We start from the raw sequence: 26,497 nt of genomic DNA on the forward strand, positions 1-26,497 counted from the left end.
CCATGACATTGACCTCCTACAATGCCAACAGTCTCTGCCTAGATCACCTGCTTCCAGCTTCATCTTTTTTTAAAACAAAAATATTTTATTTATTTATGTATTTATTTATTTACTCATGGAGTAAATAGAAAGAACCAGAGAGGGGGAGAGAAAGATAGACACCTGCACACCTGCTTCATCGCCTGTGAAGCGACTCCCTGTGCAGGTGGGGAGCCGGAGGTTCGAACCGGGATACTTACGCCAGTCCTTGCGCTTTGCACTTTGCGTCACGTGCACCTAACCCACTGTGCTACCGCCTGACTCCCCCAGGCCCGCTATTCTAAACTTTCATGCCACATTGTATTCAACTGTAAAATGGGAATATTGACAACTACTTCTGTAGTTTGTTGTGAACATTAAAGAGAACTATGTATACAAAGTGCCTACATCAATATCTGAGACAGAGCAAATGCCCAGAACACTTTAGACCTCCTCCATAGTTTCTGTTCTTTGCAGAAGCTAAACCATATGGCATGAAAGAGATCGGTCAAAAGCTTACCCTCTGATTAACAAAATCTCCAAAGACCTCCCTCTCTCCCTAGTCAGAGAATTAGAATTTCTATGAAGAATTTACAAGCATCATGTATGGGTTTGAAAACACTCTTGAGGGAGTCGGGCAGTAGTGCAGAGGGTTAAGCACAGGTGGCGCAAAGCTCAGGGACCAGCCTAAGGATCCCAGTTTCAGCCCTGGCTCCCCACCTGCAGGGGAGTCGCTTCACAGGCGGTGAAGCAGGTCTGCAGGTGTCTCTCTTTCTCTCCCTGTCTTCCCTTTCTCTCTCTCCATTTCTCTCTATCCTATCCAACAACAACGACATCGATAACAACAACTACAACAATAAAAAAAAGGGCAACAAAAGGGAAAATAAATAAATAACATTTAAAAAATAAAATACTCTTGAAAGTGGTATTTCTCAAATAAGTATTAAATCAATCAATAATAAAAAGAACTTACAAATGGCCCAGGAGGTGCCACAGTGGATAAAGCAGTAGAGTCTTAAGCATGAGGTCCTGAGTTCAATCCCTGGCAGCACATGTGCCAGAGTGATGCCTGGTTCTTTCTCTCTCCTCCTAGCTTTCCCATTCTCTTCTCCTTCTTCTTTATTTAAGATTTTTATTTATTTTTTCATGAAGAATGATAGGTGGAAAGGATTGAACTCAGGACTTTATGCTTAATAATCTAATGCTTTATCCACTGTGCACCTCTCTCCTATATTTCTTATTAGTAAATAAAAATGTGTGGTCCGGGAGGTGGCGCAGTGGAGAAAGCATTGGACTCTCAAGCATGAGGTCCTGAGTTCAATCCCCGGCAGCACATGTACCAAAGTGATGTCTGGCTCTTTCTCTCTCCTCTTATGTTTCTCATTAATAAAATAAAATCTTTTTTAAAAAAAGTAAATAAAAATGTTAAAAAGGGAACTTACACATAGCAATTGTCAATAAATTCCATGTTTATTAACATGATTTTAACAATGTTAAGATAATTTTTTAAATGATGACATGCTATAAAATCATAATATGAAGGGGCAAGTGAAAAAAATTCAGGTGAAGGAACTACATATGTGGTCTGACTTCAACCATGTTACAGGAGATAAATGCTTACTTAAATGTTATTAAAAGAATAGGAAAAATTGGTCAAAATACTAAATCTACCCCCTGGGCAGCATTATTATGGCTGTTCTTTTTAAATTCCTTATTCACAGTAATCTTTATTTCCATATTTCTATAATAAATAGATACTTAATTATACAACCAGTAAAGAAAACACAGCAAAAACAAATATTGCTGCTGTTAAAAATATATTCTAGCAATATTAGCTCTGCTTCCTATACCACAAGACACACTGCATATATTCACTAATTATCATGCTTGGTTAGGGAACAGGAGGAAATATCAGTAGGAGATTTATATAGCCCTAAGGTCAATAAGTCTATTTTTTTTTAAATCTAATGCTTAATTCTCTAAGGCATATTCAGCCTGGGAAAAATAAAACACAAAGAATAGATAGGATAGTTTACAGAATGGATCAGTTTTCATGCACCAGAACCGTATGTCAGAAATTGTTCTGGCCTGACCTTGGACTGGAGTTGGTGTGCTGCACCAAAGTAAAAGACTCGGGTGGGTAGTGGGGGAGAGTTCAGGTCCTGGAATAGGATGGCAGAGGACCTAGTGGGGGTTGTATTGTTATGTGGAAAACTGAGAAATGTTATGTATGTGTAAATTATTGTATTTACTGTCGACTGTAAAACATTAATTTCCCAATAAAGAAATTTAAAAAAACACCTGTTCTGGCTCTAGGGAGACATATAGGTGAAGAGCATATGGACTCTGTTTTCAAAGAATGGACCTATTATCCAGCAGAAACAGAACACAACAGAAAAAACAATCTTTTTTTAAAAAAAGACTATTTATGAGAAAGATAGGAGGAGAGAGAAAGAACCAGACATCACTCTGGCACACATGTGCTACCGGGGATCGAACTTGGGACCTCATGCTTGAGAGTTCAAAGCTTTATCACTGTGCCACCTCCCAGACCACAGAAAAAATAATCTTGAGTTGGGTGGTGGCTCAAATGGTTCAAGTCCTGAGTCACCACCACCTGTGGGGAGAAGCTTCATGAGTGGTGGAGCAGTGTTTCAAATATTTCTCCTCCTCTCTGATTCTCACCCTCCATCAAAAAGAAAGGGAAAAAGGAAAGATTAAAAAAAAAAAAAAAAAAAAAAAAAAAGGCCACCAGAGCAGTGGAGTCATGGTATATAACCACTGAACCCCAGAGATAACCTTGGTGGTATAATAGTAACAACAGCGATCTTATAAATGTCAATTTGGCTTGGAGAAAACAATTAAGAAAAGATTTTCATTCTAGGATGTGAAGACATATCACATAGAATGTGATGAAAAGCCACATGAGCATGTGAGTAGCCCTGAGACCAGTGAGTCACCCCCCAGGCTGGGATCTGTATCAGTGGGGAAGAAATAAGAGAAAGGAGGGGGGAATCTGATATCCCAGCACAGCATACTTTATCTGGGGCTCACCAAACTGTGTCTTCGGAAATGGCTTCTCAGGAAACACAGCAAGGCAGGTTGAGCTGCTGTACAGAACAGAAGAAGTCTTTTTAATTGCTTCTGTAGGATAAATTTCTTTGTAGGGTTTTATTTGGGAGGGAAAAAAAGTGACCTTAAAAACTCTAAAAGCTGTTCTCATGCCATCAAACTGCTGAATGCTTCTGAAGCCAAGGAGTAGCTCGTGAATAGCAGGTTTCTACATTTGAACTGTGTTTTGAAGGACATCAATCAGCACACAGCAGTTGTAAAACAGAGAAGACAGGGGGTTATGTAGACAGTGAGGAAGCTCTTGCAGAAGTGCCAGGGAGACATCAGGAACTACAACTGTGGTAGTGGGGTGGGTGAGAGGGAACCTAGGGGTCATTCTCACCCCCCCCCCAGTATTTGAGTCAGATTGCAATAAGATCCCATTACTAACTAGATGTGGGTGGTAAAAAACAGGGGAGAGAGTGACTCACCATTACATTACAGGAAACTGCAAAGGTTCTTAAATGTTAGGATGCATGAGCCCCTACTGGGCTGGTTTAAAAAAAAAAAAAAAAAAGATTCCTAAGGATCCATCTACATAGACCAGGGGATCTTGGGGGCAATACAATTAATGGAGAAGAAATACAAAACAGAAAAGTTGGGGGGGTGTGAATGGAAATTTTAACATGTTGAGGTCTCAGTGCTTGTAATACAAGCATCAACACATAGAACATGGAACTAAGTTGATTGGAGAAATCTACATTAGGGGTATTTAACTGGGAATCACTGGTGCCAACACAGTGGCTAAACCAGCAAGTGAAATAACAGAGAGGTAGCACAGAAGGCCAGGGTCAGAAGCAACAATTTGAAAAGAAGGGACAAAGAGACAAAAAAAAAAAAAACCTGACAAAAGAGACTGAGGTGTGATGATCAAAAGGAATGGACAAAGCAATTGGATGTAATAACAGTGGTTTCCAACCACTGAACTCGAGAGTCTATTTAGGATACCACTAAATTAAGGGTTCAACTGCCCTGGGCAGAAGGTGGCTCACCTGAAGAGTGCTCGTTATACTATGCGCATTGAACTGGGTTCAAGCCCCTGGTTGGCTTGAACAGGAGGTAGGCTTCATGAGTGGTAGAGCAGTGCCAGAGTTGTCTCACCTTTCTGTCTCTGCCTCTCTCCCTCTTTCTCACCTCTATTAAAAAAGAGAAAAAGGAAAAGAAAAAAGGCTGCAGGGAACAGTGGTGTTACCCTGTAGGCAATGGGCCCCAGCAAAAATCCTGGTAGAAAAACAAACAAACAAAAAAACCAACTTTGAAATGCACCAGTTCAGCCTAGTTCAGGCTTAAAGCATGTCTCCCCTTACCTATTATCTCATTTCTTAAAATACAAATCTGACTCTTGTAATTATTTGATGTGTAGTTCAATTCCATACAAGTCATACTATATACCTGCTCCCCTGAAAACATGCTAAAATCTGACTGCAGTTATAGGTCTTATGGTAACAAGAATTGTTTGGGGGTGGATGTTGAGAATGGAAATCTTTTGTATTTAAAAAAAAAAAAAGCCTGAGAATCAATCAACCATTAGAGATATAAAGTTGTTACTGACAACCAAGGGGGAGGGGGAGGAGCAGTTCAATATGTATGTCTGAGAGAAAAGCTTATAACAGAAACCACTTAAAGTTTGGAGAATTCCAAAGTTAAGCGTGTTCTAGCAATAGTGTAAGCTAGATACTATTCGCAGGAGTCAGAGTTAATTAGCATTGGAAAGCCACAGGAATGTCTTCATATACAAGAGGACAAAGAAAGGAGAAAGAATCAGACTTCACTCTGGCACATGTGCTACCTGGGATTGAACTCAGGACCTCATGCTTGAGAGTCCAAAGCTTTATCACTGCACCACCTCCCGGACCACAGGACCACAGGTATTTTCTTTTTTGTTACTGCATTTTATTGTTGACCATAAATATTAATCCCCCCCCCCCAAAAAAAAATACAGACAGGTTGGTAATACCATGCAAGCAAATGCAGCAAGAAGCTGTGGAGAGTGCAATGCACTGCATGTATGCTCTTCAAAGGCGGCCCTGTGTGTGTGTGGGGGGGTACCGGCACATGTTTCACCAACATTTAAAAAGTCTGTCATGCATTATCTCAACAAAGAATTGAGGAGAGAGTATGATTTTGAGGAATTTTAAATTTTATTCATGAGAATTGAGAGCATTTACATGTTGAGGGTGGGGGGAGGAAGAGGAAGAGAGGGAGAGGAAGTGAGGAAAGCAGAGCTCATACTCACATGATGACCTGGACAGACAGAGAGGGAGAGAAGCCCACAGGTCTAACTTTTAACACCCAAGCCCCACCTCTACCTTTCTAAGCTACACCTGCCACCACTCCCATTTTCTGGGCAGTACCCTCCAGGTAACTCCTGTCCCTCAACAGCTCTACACAAGAGATGATGAGAACTGACAAACTTTTCTATTAAGGGGCAGGTAGGGCCAGTGAGAGAGCTCACTTAAGATAGTATGCTGTTTTGTCATGTACGTGACCCAAGTCACAGGTGCTGTGGGATTTCTGTGTGTCTGCTCTCTCTCTCTCTCTCTCTGTGTATGTGTGTGTGCCCACCTTACATAAAGGTCACCCAAAAAGTGTCTTGGACTTTTTGGTTCAAGAAGCATAATCATGGTATATATATATGTATGTATGGGTATACCACCAGTACTGTGTTTTGGATAATACATATCTACTGTTGAGGGGAAGGGGGGGGCGCAGATCACAAGAGAAGAGCAATAGAAGGAGTCCTATAATGAAAACTGTTGACACAAAATCTGATCCTACCTTCCACATAGTACATTTGAATCTGAATGTTAAGAGCATCCAGTAATGTGCATGTGTGTTGAAATCTGAGACTCATGGTCCGGGAGGTGGCACAGTGGCTAAGGCACTAGACTCTCAAGCATGAGGTCCTGGGTTCGATCCCCAGCAGCACATGTACCAGAGTGATGGCTGGTTCTTTCTCTCCTCCTATCCTTCTCATGAATAAATAAATAAATTCTTTAAAAAAAAAAAGAAATCTGAGACTCCATTAGCTTATAATCTATGGGTCACCAATTCTATAAGTGCTGCATTCCTGTCACTTCAAAAACCATAGTGAACATATGCCATCCTATGTTCACTATCCTTTCTAAAGTGATAGAAATGGAGTGCAGATACTATTATTGATATTGAATCATAGACCCTATGTTCAAGGAGTGGATTCAATATTTCCTGTTCCACTATCTTAAATTCCTTTTTCTTATGTTTTAATGACAGTAAACATAAACTTGTATACAAGTACTAGGCATGGTTCTATGGCCTTGGTTTGCATATATCAACTCATTCAATCATCACATCAATCATCTTATTTTTATTTTTATTATTATCTTTATTTATTGGATAGACAGCTAGAAATCAAGAGGGAAGGGGGTGATAGAGAGGGAGAGAGACAGAGAGACACCTGCAGTCCTGCTTCACCACTCGTAAAGCTTTCCCCCTGCAGGTGGGGACTGGGGGCTCGAACCCGGGTCCTTGCATATTGTAATACATGCGCTCAACCAGGTGCGCCACCACCCCGCCCCTTTCTTATTTTTATTAATTTCTTATTATAAATAAAATAATAAGGGCAATGGTAAATAGCATGATGATTATGAAGAGACTTTCATGCCTGAGGCTCCAAAGACCCAGGTTCAATGCCCTGTACCACCATAAGCCACAGCTGAACAGTGCTCTGGTAAAAAAATAAAAATAAAAAAAAACACACACGAAGTAGAGGGAGATTAAACTGTGCTGTAGCATACACACACACACACAATGTATGACAACACAGGTGCATATTATACACATACAATTTTCCCTTGGTTGATCTTTGCCCTGGCCAGCGGGGCGAGAACAGGGGCTAGGAACCCTGGGACCTGGAATGAAAGGGACAGGAGACACAAAGAATGACAGCAAGACAGGATTCTGATCAAGCTGCAAAATTTTATTGTGTTTACAGGCATTATAAGGTTCTGGGGAAGGGGGAGTACAAGAGGAGGAGGAGGAGCAATTATCAGGGTGGAATGTCCCTTGCAACATATATAGCCGAAACTATGTCTATTAACTATAACTATGTGGTGTGTCACTTGTTTTCTGGTAAATGGCCTACCTGAGGGGAAATAGAAACTTATCTCGAGGGCTTTCATTGTTTCAAAGGCTTATCTTCTATCAAGCAGAGAATGGCTCTTGGCATCTCCTCCCTTCTTTTCAATTTTAACTGAGGCAGGCAATTGAGGGTGAGGGGTAGAGACCTTAACAGCAGATTTGGTGGGCATTTGCAGATCTTATACCGATGCCCACCACTCTTCTGCTTTTGAGAGTCACATTTATTTATTCCAAAGGATTGTACAAGGGTAGACATACAACTGCCAGCAAAATAACCCATTTGGATCATGGTTATTGAACTGCTTTGCCAGATTCATAAACCAGGTTCTCAATATGGTTTTCTCATGATGTTCCTCAAATAATATTTTCCTCTCCATTCAGAATAAAACAGGTCTGATTATTGAGTTGTACTGTAAAGTAAACTAGAGCATGTGGGGGAAAATGATACTGGAACATCTCCACGAGTGGCGAGTGTGTGGAGAGGGAAGTTATGATAGGAGGGACTTGATGTTAATTGGTTTCTGGAAAGAGCTTGAGGAGCTCAGGTCAGAGAGACAAACTGGTAGCAGTTGAAGTAGTGGGAGTGCAGGCAGACCTAGAAGCCTTAGTATTCACAAAGGGCTCTGGGAAAAGGGGGAGCCCTTGAAAAAAAAATAGCATAGAGAGACTATGGCATAGATGGACAATAACCTTATACATTCTGGAACAGACTGGGTGAGTCTGTGAGCTAGAGAGAAAAGCAGAAATTGAGACCACAGAAAAATATATCCCAGGTAAAGGCCTTATGTCACTTAATTCAAGCAAGGTAACCTTGCCACAGAGAAGGACCACTGGTTCCAATCCAGGCTCTGAAATTTACTAGCACGCTTGGAGACAATGAATGTCTATATACCTTGATTACATGAAAAGCACCTGAATAGTTTTCAGGTCCTCAGAAATTATGAAGTCACTTTTTTTTTTTTTTTTTGCCTCCAAGGTTATCGCTGGTACCAGCACTACGAATCCATTGCTCCTGGTGGACATTCCCCCCTCCCCATTTTATTGGATAGGACTGAGAAACTGAGAGAAGAGGGGAAGGCAGAGAGACAGAGAGACACCTGCAGCCCTGCTTCACCACTTATGAAGCTTTCCCCCCTGCAGGTGGGGAACCAGTGGCTGGGATTTGAGGCCCCAACCTCCCCCTTACTACTCCTCCTCCTTTCCCTTTCTGAGTCCCATAATCTGCTGTGATGGGCTGTAGTTCATTGAGGATTCACCCTATACTGTCCTTTGCTTTATTTCTTAGAGCCTGGCTGTCAGTGAGATCATCTAGTATTGGTCCTTTTGGTTTATTCACTCAAAATGATTCCTTATAGTTCCATACACATTGGAGCAATGAAGAATATGTTGTCATTTCTTACAGCTATGCAGTATTCCATGTGTATATATGGCACAATTTTAGTTATTCATGTGTTGTCGGACACATGGGTTGGTTCCAAATGTTGGCTGTTACAAACAAACAACACTGCCACAAACCTGAGTGTGTACTGGTCTTTTCAGATAGATGTTTTTATTTTCTTTGGATATATATGCCAAATATATATATATATTTATAATATATATATATATGTGTGTGTGTGTGTAGGAGAGGAATTATTGGGACATCTGGTAGGTTGACTTTTTTTTTTTTTAAATAAAGACAGTGTGTAAAAGAGACCACAGCACCAACACTTCTGTCAATGAAGTTGGGGGTCACACACATGGCAAATTGGCACATTATCCAAGTGAGCTATTTCATCAGCTCATTAGGCTGGTTTTTAATATTTGGGGGAGTCTCCAACAGTTTCCCACAGAGGCTGCATTAATCTGTATTTTCACCAACAGTGCACAAGAATTTGCCTATCTCCATATCCTCACCAGCACTTGTTTCAGTGCTTTTTGACGTAGAGTATTCTTATATGGTAGAGGTTGTGCTCATGGTTGTGAGCATTTTTTCATATACCTGTTGGACCTTTGAATAGCGACTTTGGAGAAGTGCCTTGAACACTTACTATTGGTATTATTACTAGAGACAGTGTGGGGCCTACACTTCATTTGTGCTGACACAGATTCAATTGTTTTCCCCATTTAATCAACTAAATATTGCCACTGGATTTCATTCTCACTGGTCAGGAAGTTGGAGATCTGAAAAGAGCTATTTAGGTATTTCCTCTTATTCTTCAGTGTAAAACCAAAGGTGTAATGCTTGTTCAACAAAAAAGAGAGTGAAACCTCTTATTCACTGCAAAGAAAACCGATACTTCCTTGGTTTATTGCGTCTGACTTAAAAATAACCATCTTGTGTTTGGAGCGCAAACTCAGTCATTAGCCAACAAAATTAGGTAACAGCTGTGCATGGTTTCAAGCAGGTTATTGTCTTCCTCCTAGAACATGGCTAATGCAAACAGAACAGCCCAGTTATTTTTCACAATACCGATGGAACTTCCTGGAAGTTACTGCCTGGGTGCTGGTCTCTCAATTAGAAGAAAATTACTCTTTGCCACAAACAGTGCCTTAATGAACGGGGACGCCTAGCCAAAACATGCAACTTAAAATGGCACACTTGTTTGAAGATAGTCATCTTTTGCTGCCAGACTAGCTTTGCGGGCGGGAGACAGACGACCAGGGACTGACTCATGGCTGAGTGGTACGCAGATCAGTTTTTATTCATGCGGAACGCAACACAATCTAAGCCAACTAAACTAAAATCACAATCCTGTCCTTATATATATACTTGCCAAGTAGGGTGTAAACAGGATGTGATGTAGAGAGGGTGGAGCGAAAAGTGACTGGTGCAAATCAGGGTGTACTATGAGAGGGGGTGGAGCAAAAAGATATCATGAACCAGTGGGGATTAAACCAATGCCCTGCAGGCAGGGCAGTGCTTAGTTAACAGTGGTTATATAAATAGAATACAGTGTTAAGCAGGGGGGATTAAACCAATGAAACAGAAGGGGTTTTTAGAAGCAGAATTAGAAGCATACCAACATTTGCTATACCATTATCCACTGAAAGTTGAGCAAAGAGGGAAGTCGGTTTTGTATTATGTTCCTGCTCCTTTGGTTGGAAACTCATTCTTGATAGCTTATACCTTGATTTAAATAATTTATTTTAATCTTTATTTATCTATTGGATAGAGACAGCCATAAATCAAGAAGGAATGGGGTGATAGAGAGGAAGAGAGACAGAGAGATGCCTACAGCACTGCTTCACCACTTACAAAGCTTTCCACCTGCAGGTGGGGACGGGGGGGGGGGGGGGCTCAAACCCAGGTCCTATAACATGTGTGCTCAACCAGCCCCTGATTTAAACAGAATTTAAAAAATTGAATCATATAGTCATTTTAAAGTAATTTCAAACTAAGAGACTACAAGCTATTGCTGTCTATACATTACATAGTTCATTGGCAGGTATATTAATGGATTTGTTTATACTCTGATTCTTGAGTTAAATATGCACAAAATCATCTCTGTATTGGGATGTTGCTGAACTTTTTAATTTTTATAATACACATAAAAGTATGCTTAGTCTTAAGGTCTATTTTTGAGTTCTAGAACATCATTAGATGCCTACATTCCAAATGAGATTTCTCTATACATACACCCATCACTATCCCCTTTCTTAATTCTCTGATAAGACCTACCATCTACTTCATTCTTCGAATATATAGTCCAACCCCATCATCTATGACCCTAGTTACGGAAGCCTTGGGTTCCTACACAGATATGATGGCCTAGATTTCTAATAGAGCTCTCTTTCTTCCATCAGGACCAGAAGTTAACATTAGCCCTTCTGTGGGCCACTCCAGGAACCTATCCTCCCTATAAAGTAGCAATGGTAGGGACTTCCCTACTCTTCAGAGGGAGGCTGGATCATCTTACCTTGCCACTTGAGGAAGACTGGTCCTGAAATGAATGAATCCTAGTATGTTCCCAGCTGTGACCATGAACTGCAAGCTCAGACCAACAGGGACTCAGAAGTTACACAGGCTCCTGTGCTAAATATGAAAATATATATGGTCCCTATGTCAGGCTGATAGGTTAAACAGTTAATCCTATTTATATACTTTCTTCAAGTTTGGGAGATACTCTCTGCCCTAATCCAACTTTGTAGCCATAGTCTCAACTCTGACACCACCTCTCCAGAGCCCTACCCTACTAGGGAAAGATAGAAACAGGCTGGGGGTATGGCTTGACCTGCCAACATCCAGGTCCAGTGTAAAAGCATTTATAGAAGCCTGATTCCCATCTTCTACATCTCAAAAAGAATTCTGGTCCATACTCCTAGAGGGGATGAAATGAAAGGGGAAGATGGCCAGAGGGCTCTGAATTCCAACTCAAGACCCAGAGAGAGAAGAAGAAAAAAGGAAGGGCATTTGGAAGAAATAATAGGTATAGATGTGACTTAGGAATAGAAGGCAGGACCAAAGGGGAAAAAAAAAAGGGCAATTACATATATAAATATAGACAGATACAGAAATAATAGTCAACACATATCTGCAATATTGAGAGAACTACTGTGGCTTCGATAGAGGGAAGAGGAATATAGCTCTGGTGGTGGGAATCATATGGAATTATACCCTTGTTGACATGTAATTTTGCAAATCAAAATGAAGTCACTAATAAATTTTCAAAAAATAATACATGGTCAATATTAAACAAATTTAACATTTATATTGTTTAGTTGAGGATTGTCCTTGCTTTACAACAGACTTCATCTTACACTTGCACTTTAAATTCCTTTTCTTAATTTCCCTCTTTTTTTTTTTTTGTTTAAACATTTTGTTTATTTATTAATGAGAAATACAGGAGAGAAAGAACCAGGCATCACTCTGGTACATGTGCTTCCGGGGATCGAACCCAGGACCTCATGCTTGAGGGTCCAATGGTTTATCCATTGGGCCACCTCCTGGACCATGTTTCCCTGTTAATTTTAGTGCTCTACTGAATTATTTTTCTCACTGCATAATGCCAGAGTAAAAAATGCCACAGAAGTCTATTTACACGAACCATAAACCCTTAAATGAATGGGATGCGTTTTTACTGTAGGGACAGGGTATTTCCTGGCATTCAGTTAGAAAGATTAAATCAAATTAATCTTTTAGAAGTCAAGTGTTACAAGGACTGGAAACTGCTAAAGTAAACTTCAACAGGAGTTACAGGAGCCTACTTGGAAATGAATAAGAATGGTTATTAAGAAGTTTGGTGAAAGTAAGTCTGACTTTAATATTTTCATTCATTGAAGAAGAAAATGAAGTCGAAGTCCATTAAATTATTTTTTGGTAGCAAATGATTAGAGAAAAGCACAAAACACGAATGCTAATAAAAGATTCATACCAAAAAAAAAAAAGAAAGAAAAAAAGAAAAGAAAATGAAGTGGCAACTCGAAAAAAGGGGGCCAGAACTTTTAGAACTCTTAGCAAAGACAAAGATGGAAACTGACATACACCCAAGAGACTATTCCCATAGCCAGAAGCAACAATTAAGTACAGTGCAAAGCAGCTGCCAATTTACAGCATAATAAACTCTCAAGGAAAGAGAGTGGGACTATTTGAGACATTTGATGCTGACATTACGGATGAGGGGGAAAAAACCCAATTCTTCTTGGATATTAGAATACTTTGCATGAGTCTTAGGTTATATACATATATATATATATATATATATATATATATATATATAGAGAGAGAGAGAGAGAGAGAGAGAGAGAGAGAGGGAGAAAGAGACATATACAGTTAATATATACATATATAATATATATATGTATATATTAACTAGCAAATATTCATCTTTTGTCAAGGAAAACTGGAGTTGCAACATTAATAGCCACCTAGTACTCCAGAGTCTAACATCTTAACCAAAGGTGAGATAAAGGACTTTAATGGTTGAGAATACGGATTCTGGACCTGGGCTGCTTGGGTTTGAAACCTTTTTCAATTGTGTGTGCTTGTTGTTAACTGTGCATATGTAGTATGATGGTGATATCTACTTTCTGGGGGTTTTGTGAAGAGAAAATGAGTTAAACAACTTATGGGAAAAATTTTATTATCTTTATTTATTTATTGGCTAGAGACAGCCAGAAATCAAGAGGGAAGGGGATGACAGAAAGGGAACGTCAGAACGACACCTGCAACACTGCTTCACTTGTGAAGCTTCCCCCCCTGCAGGTGGGGTCCAGGGGCTCGAACATGGGCCCTTGCGCATGGTAACGTGCACTCAACCAGGTGCAACACCACCTGGCCCTGACTTAAATAGTTTAAAGCACTTAAAGCAACTCTTCAGGTATTTTAAGTATTGTCTGTCCTTTCTTAACATGTAAAAAAGTAAATCCTTGTTACTATGTGCGAGTAAAAAAAAAAAAAAGATCTACTCTGAAGGATGATACTATAAAATGGGAGGAATGGAATTTCTAATGTCCCTTGCAATCTGAATTGTAAGCCTATATTTATTGAAGAGGTATCTAGAATACAGAGGAAAGTTAAGTCTGATAGCTTAGTATGTGGATGCTTGCATACAGATTATTATTGTTTTTTCTAATTACCAGGGCACTATTCAGCTCTGGTTTATGGTGGTGTGAGGAACTGAACCTGGGACTTTGGTGCCTCAGGCATGAAAGCTCTTTGTATAACTTTATGCTATCTACCTCCGCCCAATACAGATATTTTAATTCCATGAAAGACTGACATTTTTATGACTTCAAAGGGTAAACTAATTTATTATTTGTTGAATCAAAACAAAACAAAACAAACAAACAAACAAACAAAAAACGGTCTGAGAGAACCTTAACCCTACCCAATTTCCAAATGGTTGTTCAAATGGTTTAAACCTACTCACAGTGTGCAGATGTTCAGTCAGGCAGTGGGTGGCAGGTTTATTTCTGGTATGAGTCATGAGGGACCCAACCAGTCACAGGTTTCCACACTGTGGCTCTCTGTTCCCATCTGTCATTCACTGGACCCTCATCTGGTGGCTCAGTTCAAATGACTTGCTGCTAACCATGTATCCACATCCATTATCCTCTGCATCTGTCACTTCTGCACATAAAGTGCTCCTGGCTGTTTAATAGCATTTTACATTTATTAACTTCTTTCATCCTAAAATACTCCTAAGTGTACAAACTATCACTATGCCAATTTTACAGATGAAGACACCCAGAAACAGAAGTTATGTAAAATGTCCCAATTTCGCACAGCTGGTAAGCAGGAGAGTGAGTCTATTGCCCTCAGCTCCTGTGCTATACTGGCTCATTAGCGAAGAGCCACAGTTGTGGCCCCTATATTGCTGAATTATTATTCTACTGACAAATAATTAGTATTTAAGTGTGTTTCACAATTTGAAATGATTTTATATACTAGATCTTGTTTGTTCCATGTGAATGCTGTGAGTGATTAGCTGAGTATGAGGAAATTAAGGATCCAAAGAGGAGGGGAAAAAAAAAAAAGGATGGGAGGCAGTAAATAAGAACTACAATGCAAAACTTTATCTATCAAAGTCTTTCTGCTTTCATCCTCATGCATAAACCTGCTCCTGTGGTGCGTAGATGGCTCTTGGAGCAGGCATCTGCTTCCGGCCTGACTTAGTGAGAGCGAGTGAAGGACACAATGTGTGGCAGTTGTACCTTTTGGAAGATCAGAATCATGGCTGGTCCAGAATCTGATGCCCAGTTCCAGTTCACTGGCATTAAAAAGTATTTCAGCTCTTAACACTTTCACAGGTAGAATGAACTCTGTGCTGGGCACATTGTAGGAATTGCATTGCTGGCCTTGTAGTTCAAATTAAAGTCTACGAAAACTCCTGCTGTGAAAGCAGCATAAAGGGATTCTAAATTGTACCTTACCTGCTTTCTAGTCCTATTTCCAACTCTAATACCATCTCCCCAGACAATACCTTTGGTTCACCTGCATGTTAGCTGTTGGGCTCAGTCAAAAATTAGCCAAGTCATGGGCCCCTTAGAATATACCTAAAATAGATCTACTAGCTTTTTCCAAAATGGAGACCCCAAAACTTATCTGCTAATCTTAGCTTTAGATTCCTAATTATTAAACAATTTGTGTGTGTATATGTGTGTGTGTGTGCGTGTGCATGTGTGTGTGTGTTTCAGTACTTTTTCAGCTACCAAATTGCAGATGCTACCATGACATCACCCTGACTTCACTGGACAGATGACTTCACCAATGTACCTTGGAACCCCACCTCTTCAGACCCCTGTCCCACTAGGGAAAGATAGAAACAGGCTGGGAGCATTGATCAACCTGCCAACGCCCATGTTCAGCAGAGAAGCAATTACAGAAGCCAGACATTCTACCTTCTGCATCTCATGATGATCCTGGTCCATGCTCCCAGTGGGATAAAAAACAGGAGAGCTTCCATTAGAGGGGATGGGATACAGAACTCTGGTGGTGGGGATTATGTGGGATTGTACCCCTCTCATCCTATAGTCTGTTGATCATTATTAAATCAATAAAAATTAATTAATTAAAATATGTATGTGTGTATTTATTCAGGAATATAGAGATCTACTTAGGGATTTCAGAAAACAGCAGAATGTTCACATACTTAAGAGTATATAGTCTTGTGTTTTTATATCCTTATCTTAATGACACAAAACAAACTTATTATAAAATCAAAAATTTAAAGAAATTCCTGCACTTAAGAGACTTGCTAGAGATGCTAGTATTTAAGTAGGATTTTAAAACACAACATGAAGTGTAACATTTTCTATTCATACTTTTAAATGCTTAAAACAGGTAACTATCATTTCTCCAAGTACACAGTTTGATATATTGGTGAAAATGTATTTTTCACTTGAAAGAGGAAGACAATGCTCTTAAACAATCTACATGAAAAAGACTTTAAAATATAACCTGACATATCTTTCTAGTTCCTATCAATTTTATAGTTGTTATTTTCTTTCCTCGTGGTATTAAAAGCATAACACTCATGTTGAAATCACTGCAGAGTTTCACATCTGAGCAATCTTACTACTGAATGTTCATATTGAGCGTTTATCCATATCTAGACTAGAACTGGATGTGAAAAAAACAAATTCAACAATACTAAATAAAACAAATGGCTTTTCAAACAGCTGAAAGAAACTCAGCACAAAATAACTGCTACCTTATGTAAAGAGGTGTGGGAAGGTGTTTGGCAAAGTCACACAATGCTTCTGATATGAACTTGACTTCTTTTTAATATTCTTTTTTTTAATTTTATTTTTATCATTTCATTGAGACACTGAACTTTATTTCTTTTTGTCACTAAGACACAGACTTGGTCCTGGAGCTACGTATTCAGTGGAATCTAGTGCAATGTTTCAAGGCATAAAGTGAATGAAATGCTAATAACAAGAAGACAGTTATATTTTTCTACCTCCACCCATCAAAGTTAGAGCAGCCTAAAAGATGAACATTCCTTTCTCCCATGATGCTCAATTCTCACATCAAATGATAGAAGACATTTATTTCCTGACAAATTCTTTGACCTCTGAAAACAAAAACACAAAGATCAAGAAGGCAGGTAACACACTGAAGATCCTTAAATCCATTACCCTTACCTGAATCTGTTAGAACCTTTTTGCAGGCTCCCTTCTCTGTCAGACACACAAACTGTAGAGTGCAGTGCTACTTGACTCTGGTGAAGTACAGGGAGCAGGAACTAGAAAAACCAGCCTCTCGCCTTCCCACAATCTGTGGGACACGCCCAGTAGCTCAGAGTAATGCTTATGGGGTGGGGAGGGGGGGTTATGACAGGACACAACTATCCCAAGAAGCAGGGAGTCTATGCACTTTCAGACATAAGTGACCCTGGTGATAGGTAGAGAAAAGAGTTAACAGCTCTTTCATCCTCTGGAGCGCATATAGGCCAAGTTTTCACACAAGATACTTTTGAAATCAGTGTTTTGAAGGTAGCTTGCTCTTTTTTTTTTTAAAATATTTATTCCTTTTGTTGCCCTTGGTGTTTTATTGTTGTAGTTGTTATTGATATCGTCGTTGTTGGACAGGACAGAGAGAAATGGAAAGAGGAGGGGCAGGCAGAGAGAGGGAGAGAAAGACAGACACCTGTAGACCTGCTTCACCGCCTGTAAAGCGACTCCCCTGCAGGTGGGGAGTCTGGAACCAGGATCCTTGTGCCTGTCCTTGCGCTTTGTGCCACCTGCGCTTAACCAACTGCTCTACCGCCAAAGGTAGCTCCCAAAGGTAGCTCACTCTTTTAATATTGTATTCCTGAAAGCCCTTATTCTTAAAATAAAAATACAGCTAGTATTAACAGCTAATATTTGTGTGTCCAGTACTGGTTGAAATATTTTACAGATATTATCTCTCCTGCTTTCCAAATTAAAGTAGGTATAAACTATTATTTACTCCCACATCACAGATAAGCAAACTAAGTATTTTGCCCACAGTTACTTAGGTAGTACTGGTAGACGAAGACATCTAGGAACCACAGTCCATGTATATGGTACTATGCTTTGTGTGTGTATATGCTGTATCAGATGTCATATCATATATACTGTGCACGCATGACTTAGATCTGTTCAATAGAATGTGACTGTCGATGAACAGTAGATGAGAAGTTAAGTTTTCTTAAAATAAGTGAAATTTGTGGGTTGCTTTACCAAAACAATTATTCATTTATGTTATCACAGTGTTTCCTTGTGTCCTCATGCTCAAAGATAGTGGTGCTCTGGTGTCTTCCTCTTTCTCTAGAAAAAAAATTTTAAATAGGGAGCCAGGTGGTGGCTCACCTGGTTAAGTGCTCATATTACAGTGCACAAGGATTCAGGTTCAAGCCCCTGGTCCCCAGTTGTAGGGGGAAAGTTTCACATGTGGTGAAGCAGACCTGCAGGTGTCTCTCTGTCTCTCTCCTTCTCTAACTCTTCCTCCCTCTCAATCTCTATCCAATAAAATTTAAATAAAAATATACTTTGGGTGGGGGTAGATAGCATAATTATTATGCAAAAAGACTCTGGTGCCTCATGCTCTGAAGTCCCAGGTTCAATCTCCCACACCACCTTAAGCCAGAGATAATCAGTGCTCTGGTAAAAATAAATAAATAAATAAAAATAATAGCACTGTATTTTTTAAAAAGGAAATAAATAGCCTTACAGGAAAAGTTAACATAATTATCTTCTAACAGGCTCAAGGATACTTGTTTTGTTCCTCCAGAGTGGATAAACGCTCATCATCTATGTTCAAATTCACACTTAAGTCATCTCTCCAACATAATGTTGATCCCCATCAAGTTTGTTCTGTTACTATGACTTTCAGTTCTAATGTTTCTGCTTGGTCAGTTTATACTTATCTGCTAAAATCCCCCAAATACTCTATAAGGCGGGCGAGGTGGCATACCTGGTTGAGCACACAGGTCACAATGTACAAGGATCCAGGTTCAGGTCCCTGGTCCCCACCTGCAGGGGGAGGCTTCACGAGTGGCCTTTTTTTTTTTATTATTTGATAGGACAGAGAGACATTTAGAGAAGAGGGGGAGATACTGAGACAGAAAGAACGTCACCTGCAGACCTGACTTATGAAGCCTCCTGGCAGGTGAGGAACAAGGGCTCATATCTTTTTATTACCTTCTTTTGTACATACATAGGAAAATTAATTTCATCTTCATCTGTACTATTTTTGCCAGGCCTGCCTGTAAGAATTATCACTAGTGAAAATCATCAGTAATAAATTAAGTACAGTCACTGTGTCTCTTAATTTTGATGGTTCCCAAAAGAGCATATATTCAAAAACCACAGAAAAGTGTTTGCACAACAGACTTTCATGCCTGAGGCCCCAGAACTCCAACATTAAATCCCCAGTGCCACCATAAGCCAGACCTGAACAGTGTTCTGGTGTCTCTCCTCTCCCCTGACTCATTCATATATATAAAAATAAAAAGAAATGAGTCCAGACAGTTCACCTCCAGAGTGCCTCCTCTCATACACGCACACAACCCAGGTTCAAGGCTGGCCCCCTCTCTCCTTCTGATTGTCCTTTTCTATCTGAAAAGGGAGCAGTCAAGTCCCTGCAATGATACATACGCAGACACACACACACACACACACACACACACACACACACATTCAAGGTCCACTTATCAGCATATGATAGAAGAGTCTTGACAACAGATAGGAGAACCAGACTCTGTGCTGCAATCTTGAGTGAGCTGATTACCATTTCTGAGCCTAAGTGGTCTCAGCTATAAAATGGAGACTCTAAGAAAGTATCCCTGAACTCTGTGACCACAGGCCACTTTTCCACTTTCAGTAGAGAATTTTTGCTGAGGAAATGATCATAAGACAAAGGTTTGTACAGCTTAAACAGAAATAATTTAGTTTGTTTTACAACCATGAAAGGGGATGTCCCACAGAGTAAACTATACGATGAGAGGTCCCAGTGAATCTCCACTTGCAGTTGCTGGGATAAGGCAGAATTGCCAACTCAACTGAAGAACTAAGAGTTGGATTTTGCAGCAACTTGGCAGGTAGCACAGTGGCTAAAGTATTGGACTGTCAAGAATGAGGTCTGGGGGGAGTTGGGTGGTAGCACAGCAGGTTAAGCGCACGTGGCACAAAGCGCAAGGACCAGCACAAGGATCCCAGTTCGAGCCCCCGGCTCCCCACCTGCAGGGGAGGTCGCTTCACAGGTGAAGCGGGTCTGCAAGTGTCTATCTTTCTCTCTCCCTCTCTGTCTTCCCCTCCTCTCTCCATTTCTCTCTGTCCTATCTAACAACGATGACATCAATAACAACAACAATAATAACTACAAAAAAACACCAAGGGCAACAAAAGGGAATAAATAAATATTAAAAAAAAAAAAAAAGAATGCAGTCTGAGCTCAATTCCCAGAATTTTATGTGCTAGAGTGATGATCTGGTTCTCTTAAATCTTTAAAAAGAGAAAGATGAACTTGGCTAAAGTTAGAAAGGCTTCATAACTATTGGTAACAAACATATCACCAAGGAGCTACAACAGTTCACCAAGGCCAACGAGGCTGATTATGACCCTAGCACCCATTATTCTGTCAGGAAGTGTCTAGCCAAACAGAAGCAGAGGATACTGGCAAAAAGAATTATGTGGACTTGTGAGTCCATAATTTTGGACAGAATTTATAGAGAATATACTCACTCAACTTAGAACATATATTCAGCCATAGAGAGCTTTTAGACAAAATGTGTATTTCATTGGAGAGTGAGACTTGTATGTGCAATCTAACACATTTATAAGCAACTCTAGTAATACTCAGTGATTTACGTGTCCTACGGTGGAGGAAGATTACAATTTGGTAGGTGAGGTGTGCTGACACCTATTTGGGGTGAAACTATCTCTGTGACAACAAGTTGTATCAATCTGTAGTAAAATAATTGTTTAACCCAAATGTCCAGTGACAGATGACTGGATAAAGGAGTTACAGGATATATATTAAATGAAACACTTGTCTTTAATAAAAAAATATAATGAGGGAGTCAAGTGGTAGTGCAGCAGGTTAAGCACATGTGGCGCGAAGCACAAGGAATGATGTAAGGATCTCAGTTCAAGCCTCCAGCTCCCCACCTGCAAGGGGGTCACTTTACAGGCGGTGAAGCAGGTCTGCAGGTGTCAACCTTTCTCTCCCCGTCTGCCCCTCCTCTCTTGATTTCTCTCTGTCCTATCTATAACAACAACAACAACATCAATAACAATAATAACTACAACAACAATAAACAACATGGGCAACAAAAGGGAAAATAAGTATAAATATATGGGAGATGGTACAGTGGATAAAGTATTAAGACTCTGAAGCATGAGGTTCTAAGTTCAATCCCCAGCAGCACATGTACCAGAGTGATGTCTGGTGCTTTCTCCTATCTTTCTCATTAATAAGTAAAACCCGGGGGGGCGGGCAGGAGCACAGGGGTTAAGCACACATGGCGCAAAGCGCAAGGACCAGTGTAAGGTTCCTGGTTCGAGCCCCCGGCTCCCCACCAGCAGGGGGGTCGCTTTACGGGCGGTGAGGCAGGTCTGCAGGTGTCTGTCTGTCTTTCCCCTTCTCTGTCTTCCCCTCCTTTTCTCGATTTTTCGATAGACCAACAACAACGACAGCAATAACAATAGCAACAACAACGATAAAACAAGGGCAACAAAAGGGGGAAAAAATGGTCTCTAGGAGCAGTGGATTCGTAGTGCAGGCACCAAGCCCCAGCAATAACCCTGGAGGCAAAACAAAAAACAAACAAACAAAAAAAAGAAAAACAGGAGAAAGTCGGGCGGTAGCACAGCGAGTTAAGCGCAGGTGGCGCAAAGTGCAAGCACCAAGGACTGTGGTAAGGATCCCAGTTCGAGCCCCGGCTCCCCACCTGCAGGGGAGTCGCTTCACAAGTGGTGAAGTAGGTCTGCAGGTGTCTTGTCTTTCTCTCCCCATCTTCCCCTCCTCTCTCCATTTCTCTCTGTCCTATCCAACAATGACAACATCAATAACAACAACAATAGTAATTACAACAATAAAACAAGGGCAACAAAAGGGAACAAATAAATAAATATTTAAAAAAAGAAAAAACAGGAATAAAACCTTAAAAAATGAATTACTAAAATCCTATGAAGATTTAAAAAAAAAGGTAAATGAAAACTACTGGGTGACTTCACTCATACATGGAATATAGATGAGTTAAACAAGTGAACTTTCGAAAATAAAAATGGCAACTGAACCATTTGTGAGAACTATCGTGGCTGTAGGGGAGGAGGAGAACACATCTGGTGAGTTACCATGTGTGAAATTGTATCCCTGAAGTCTTACAGTTTTGTAAAAGTTCTTAAATCACTAATAAAAAAAATTGAAACAATAAAATGAATAATAATTGCTTAAATCACCTGTCTTATGCTGATCCTTGCGCCCCGTGCGCTTAATCCGCTGCGCTACCCCCCGACTCCCAAATCACCTGTCTTAAACCAAATAGTTGTTTCATATAATATTGCTACTTAATTTACCAGTGACCAGAAGAAAGAAAAAAAAATGGCTATTATAATGCCTGATAGTAATCACTTTCTTAGCATGAGCCAGAGTATAAATAGTGAATGGGCAGGGGGGACAGCATTAATAGCCATGCAATGGGCCTGAGGTCCCAGATCCAAACCCGAGCACCAGCATAAGCTAGAGCTGAGAGGTCCTGTCTGCCTCACTTTTTCACTAAAAGTAACAAAATAAATATTTTAAAAATAATGAGTGAAATCTATCAATATAGTCATAACTTCTTCTTGGTTTCCCTATCACTCTTTAATCTTCAAGTAAAACTCCTGTCCCATCAAGTTCAAGAAAACTACCATTCCAACCAACTCCCTCCAACCTCGTTCATGGCCACCACCTCCTTACAGATGTCCCCTGCCATGAATAAAGCCTTCAGCACTTCCACTGGGGTCTTCAGTTCCATCCAGTTGCCATCATGCTAGGCCTTCAAAAGCTTCCGGTGCCCCACCCCAACTTCCAAATCTTCTGTCCCTATAGGCCTTGCCTTACTCAGAACCAGCGAGAAGTCCTCTTTCCCCAACAACCCCCAACCAGTTAGTCCCAAATAAGACCATTCCCACAGTCACTATCAGAAACTACTCCCTTAATCCCTGGTTTAATCACCCCACAATGACCCACCTTCCCTTCTCCTCCTCCTCCTCCTCCTCTAGTCTACATGTTTCATCCCAGATGTCTCAAGACACTTCCAACTACAAATGACGGCCACAGAGAAGACTCAGAAACAGGAGCATGTATGTAACTTTATTAGCATTAAAGGCCAGACCTCCCTCATTGATAAGCAGTATGGGGGGTTAGGTGAGGCTAATGCTGAGGTTGCTGAGGCGCACCTGGGTGTTCACTTCTTCCTGGGCTGGAACATCTTGATGTAAGCGGTGTTGTCATCATCACAGAGGTAGTTGGGTTGATGGTTTCTGTCTAAGGCCCTTTCCACATGTTCTGGGGTGATGTGTATCCTCTGGTTGTTGTAGGCCTCCATCCCTACCAGCTCGAGGATGTTGGTTGTCAAGTTCTCAAGTACTCCAGCAAGAAACTCCGGTGTAGGAGAGCCCAGGCGACAGGAACTCTGACCCTCCTGCAATGGGCGAAGTACCTGGCTGATCGGGAACTGCAAACGCACTTTTAAGGAGCGAGGGGGGTTCTGCTTCTTATTCCTACTAAACTGCCAGCACTTGTCTTTCCCAGACATGATGTTCTCTGGGATTTGCCCTGGTCTGCTGGGCTCCACTGTGCTGTTGGGTCTCTCAGGATACAAGTGAACTCCTGGCCCACTAAACCTGATGCCCCTCCTCATTGGCCTTTATGACAACACAGACTTTGTGATGTCACTGGTGTCCAGTGGGTCCTGACCAGGGCTAGCCTAGAAATGCCTGATGGGAACCTATTTTCCTTGATAACTGAACTCCCTTTTAAAAAGAACTCTTACCCCCCCCCCCACCAACTCCAGTATCACTTTATTGAAGAAACGTTGATTTAGAGGATTGTTGTTGTCACAAATGCACATTTCCCCAGACAGGTTATCAGTACATTTAACTTTCAACTAAATCATCATCCTGTCTCACCACAGATATTTAGGCTATCAAACTCACTTAGTGCCCCTTCCTTCCCCCTTTGGAGTATCCCAATCTGCTGTGATACACTACAATCTACTGAGGATTCAGCCTGTGTTGTCCTTGACTTTGTTTCTTAGATCCCAGCTGTGAGTGAGATCATCCAAATTTGTCCCTTCTCCTGGCTTATCTTGTTGAACATGATTCTTTCTAGTTCCATCCATATTATAGTGAAGGAGAACATGTAAGGTATTCCATTGTGTGTATATATTGCGACTTTATCATACATCTGTTGTTGGACACCTGGGATGTTTCCAAATGTTAGGTATTCCAAAGGGCACTGCCACAAACTGGTGTGCACAGATTTTTTTTTTTAATTTTTTAAAATTTGTTTATTTTCCCTTTTGTTGCCCTTTTTTTTAAATTGCTGTAGTTATTATTGTTGTTGTTATTGATGTCATTGTTAGATAAGATAGAGAGAAATAGAGAGAGGAAGGGAAGACAGAGGGGGGAGAGAAAAATAAGACACCTACAGACCTGCTTCACCACCTGTAAAATGAACCCCCTGCAAGTGGGGAGCCGGGGACTTGAACCCGGATCCTTATGCCAGTCCTTGCGCTCTGCCACGCCTGTGCTTAACCCGCTGGGCTACCACCTAACTCCCTCTACTTGACTTTTAACAGTGTAGTAACGAAAAGGGAGAAAAAGTATTTCAATGGAAACATTGCCCATCTATTGGACATAATTCCAGGTTATCTGGTTCTAGTCTTCAGTTGTCTTTGACCTCTTTTATATCCCTCTGTAAATTATTTGTCACTGATACACATACTAAAGGACCTTTATAGTAGATGTTCATTTGTGACCCCCTCCACATGAAAAATTTGGTCTTCATAGAATTAAAGATTCATAGTCAATATTTGACTATTAGGGGCTGGGTGGTTTGTTTAACGGGTTACAATAACTAACTGATTCATGAATTAAGATTCTTTTAATACAGTTCTGTGTTGTCTATGAGTGCTGTGATTTTACTGTTTGTTAACGAGGTAAACATCAAAGACAGAGGAGAGCACCTCATTCTCACCCAGTCAAAGGGCAGGCATGTTTTCCAGTGCAAAGTAACCCAGTCGACATCTTGATGGGAGCACTGTAAAACTCACCTCAGACTTGGGCATGTTTATGCTAAATGGGTAAGTATTCACTATCACACAAACAAATGTTACATCTATTTAACACTTAAAGACAATGATCAATACAATCCTGTAGTTAGTGAAATTATAGCAGTTTTAACACACTGTCCTCTTCCCAGAGTAAAAGCTTCATAGAACCTGAACCTGAAGATAAAACTGTTTTTTTAAATTTTTTTAAATATTTATTTATTCCCTTTTGTTGCCCTTGTTGTTTTATTGTTGTAGTTATTATTGTTGTTGTCGTTATTGGATAGGACAGAGAGAAATGGAGAGAGGAGGGGAAGACAGAGAGGAGGAGAGAAAGATAGACACCTGCAGACCTGCTTCACCGCCTATGAAGCGACTCCCCTGCAGGTGGGGAGCCGGGGTTCGAACCGGGATCCTTATGCTGGTCCTTGTGCTTTGCGCCACCTGTGCTTAACCCGCTGTGCTACAGCCCGACTCGCGATAAAACTGTTTTAATAATGCACGATGCTTTGTAGGATACTAAGCTAACCCGTAGGTGTTCAATACTGGCCTATATACAATACTTTCTAAGACAGAATACTCAAACATTGATGGCCAAGCATAATTTTGTTCCATGTGCTCATTTCCACAAACTAGAAGATGAACATGTTTATTTCTGCCAAAGCACTGAAATTGCTAGTGTGGGGATATTCATGAAGTTCACGAAAATGACAGGAAAATCAAAATTAGTAACCCTCTGTTTTCCCCTGTGAACAAAATATTTTGCTTAAAACTAGAATATACATGAATGAGAATCTACTGGAGGGTCTCAAAAAAAAGACTTCCTGTTTGATAAGTAAGAGCTGTTTGTGTCTTGGATAAGAATGACTTGTTTTGGGAGTTGGGCGGTAGCGCAGTGGGTTAAGCGCATGTGGCGCAAAGCGCAAGGACCGGCGTAAGGATCCCAGTTCGAGCCCCCAGCTCCCCACCTGCAGGCGGTGAAGCAGGTCTGCAGGTGTCTATCTTTCTCTCCCCGTCTTCCCCTCCTCTCTCCATTTCTTTCTGTCCTATCCAACAACAACGATGACATGAATAACAACAATAATAACTACAACAATAAAACAACAAGGGCAACAACAAAGGGAATAAATAAATATTAAAAAACAAAACAAAAAAAAAGAATGACTTGTTTTGGGGCCAGGTGGTGGCGCATCTGGTTGAGCGCACATGTTACAGTGTGCAAGGACCCAGGTTTGAGCCCCCGGTCCCCAGCTGCAGGGGAAAAGCTTCACAAGTAGTGAAGCAGTGCTGCAGGTGTCTCTCTGTCTCTCTCCCTTTCTGTCACCCCCTTCCCTCTCAATTTCTGACTGTATCCAACAAATAAAGATAAAGAAAGACTTGTGGATCCTTTGGCATAAAATCTTACTTTAAGCAAATTTAGAATCTGGTTTGTTCTGTGTGAAAAAGATTAAGCTTTGTCTTAATATTAGTATGAGATGAAGAGGCTGTAAGCAATTATTCTTTGTGTATAATAAAGCTATTTATGGTGGCTGCGACAAGTT

General features: G+C 40.6%; 1 protein-coding gene and 1 pseudogene across 2 annotated transcripts in view; one reads left to right on the top strand and one right to left on the bottom strand.

Moving 5' to 3' along the window:
- Positions 1-26,497, bottom strand: part of LOC103113665 (huntingtin-interacting protein M) — a 45,605-nt gene that overhangs the window by 8,052 nt on the left and 11,056 nt on the right. The window contains exon 2 of one of the 2 annotated variants that reach the window (XR_009547453.1): positions 3,057-3,128. Coding sequence is in view for 1 of the 2 variants with exons in the window: in XM_060182632.1 (XP_060038615.1) it covers positions 23,091-23,327 (237 nt within the window). In the remaining variant the exon portion in view is untranslated. Of the gene's footprint in view, positions 1-3,056; positions 3,129-22,982; positions 23,328-26,497 lie in introns of those variants that run through there. The other variant, XM_060182632.1, reaches the window with a different exon arrangement.
- LOC107522516 (ATP synthase membrane subunit K, mitochondrial-like) lies at positions 14,862-15,101 on the top strand (annotated as a pseudogene).

The sequence above is a fragment of the Erinaceus europaeus genome, chromosome X (genome assembly GCF_950295315.1).
Source record: "Erinaceus europaeus chromosome X, mEriEur2.1, whole genome shotgun sequence".
Classification (NCBI taxonomy): domain Eukaryota; kingdom Metazoa; phylum Chordata; class Mammalia; order Eulipotyphla; family Erinaceidae; genus Erinaceus; species Erinaceus europaeus.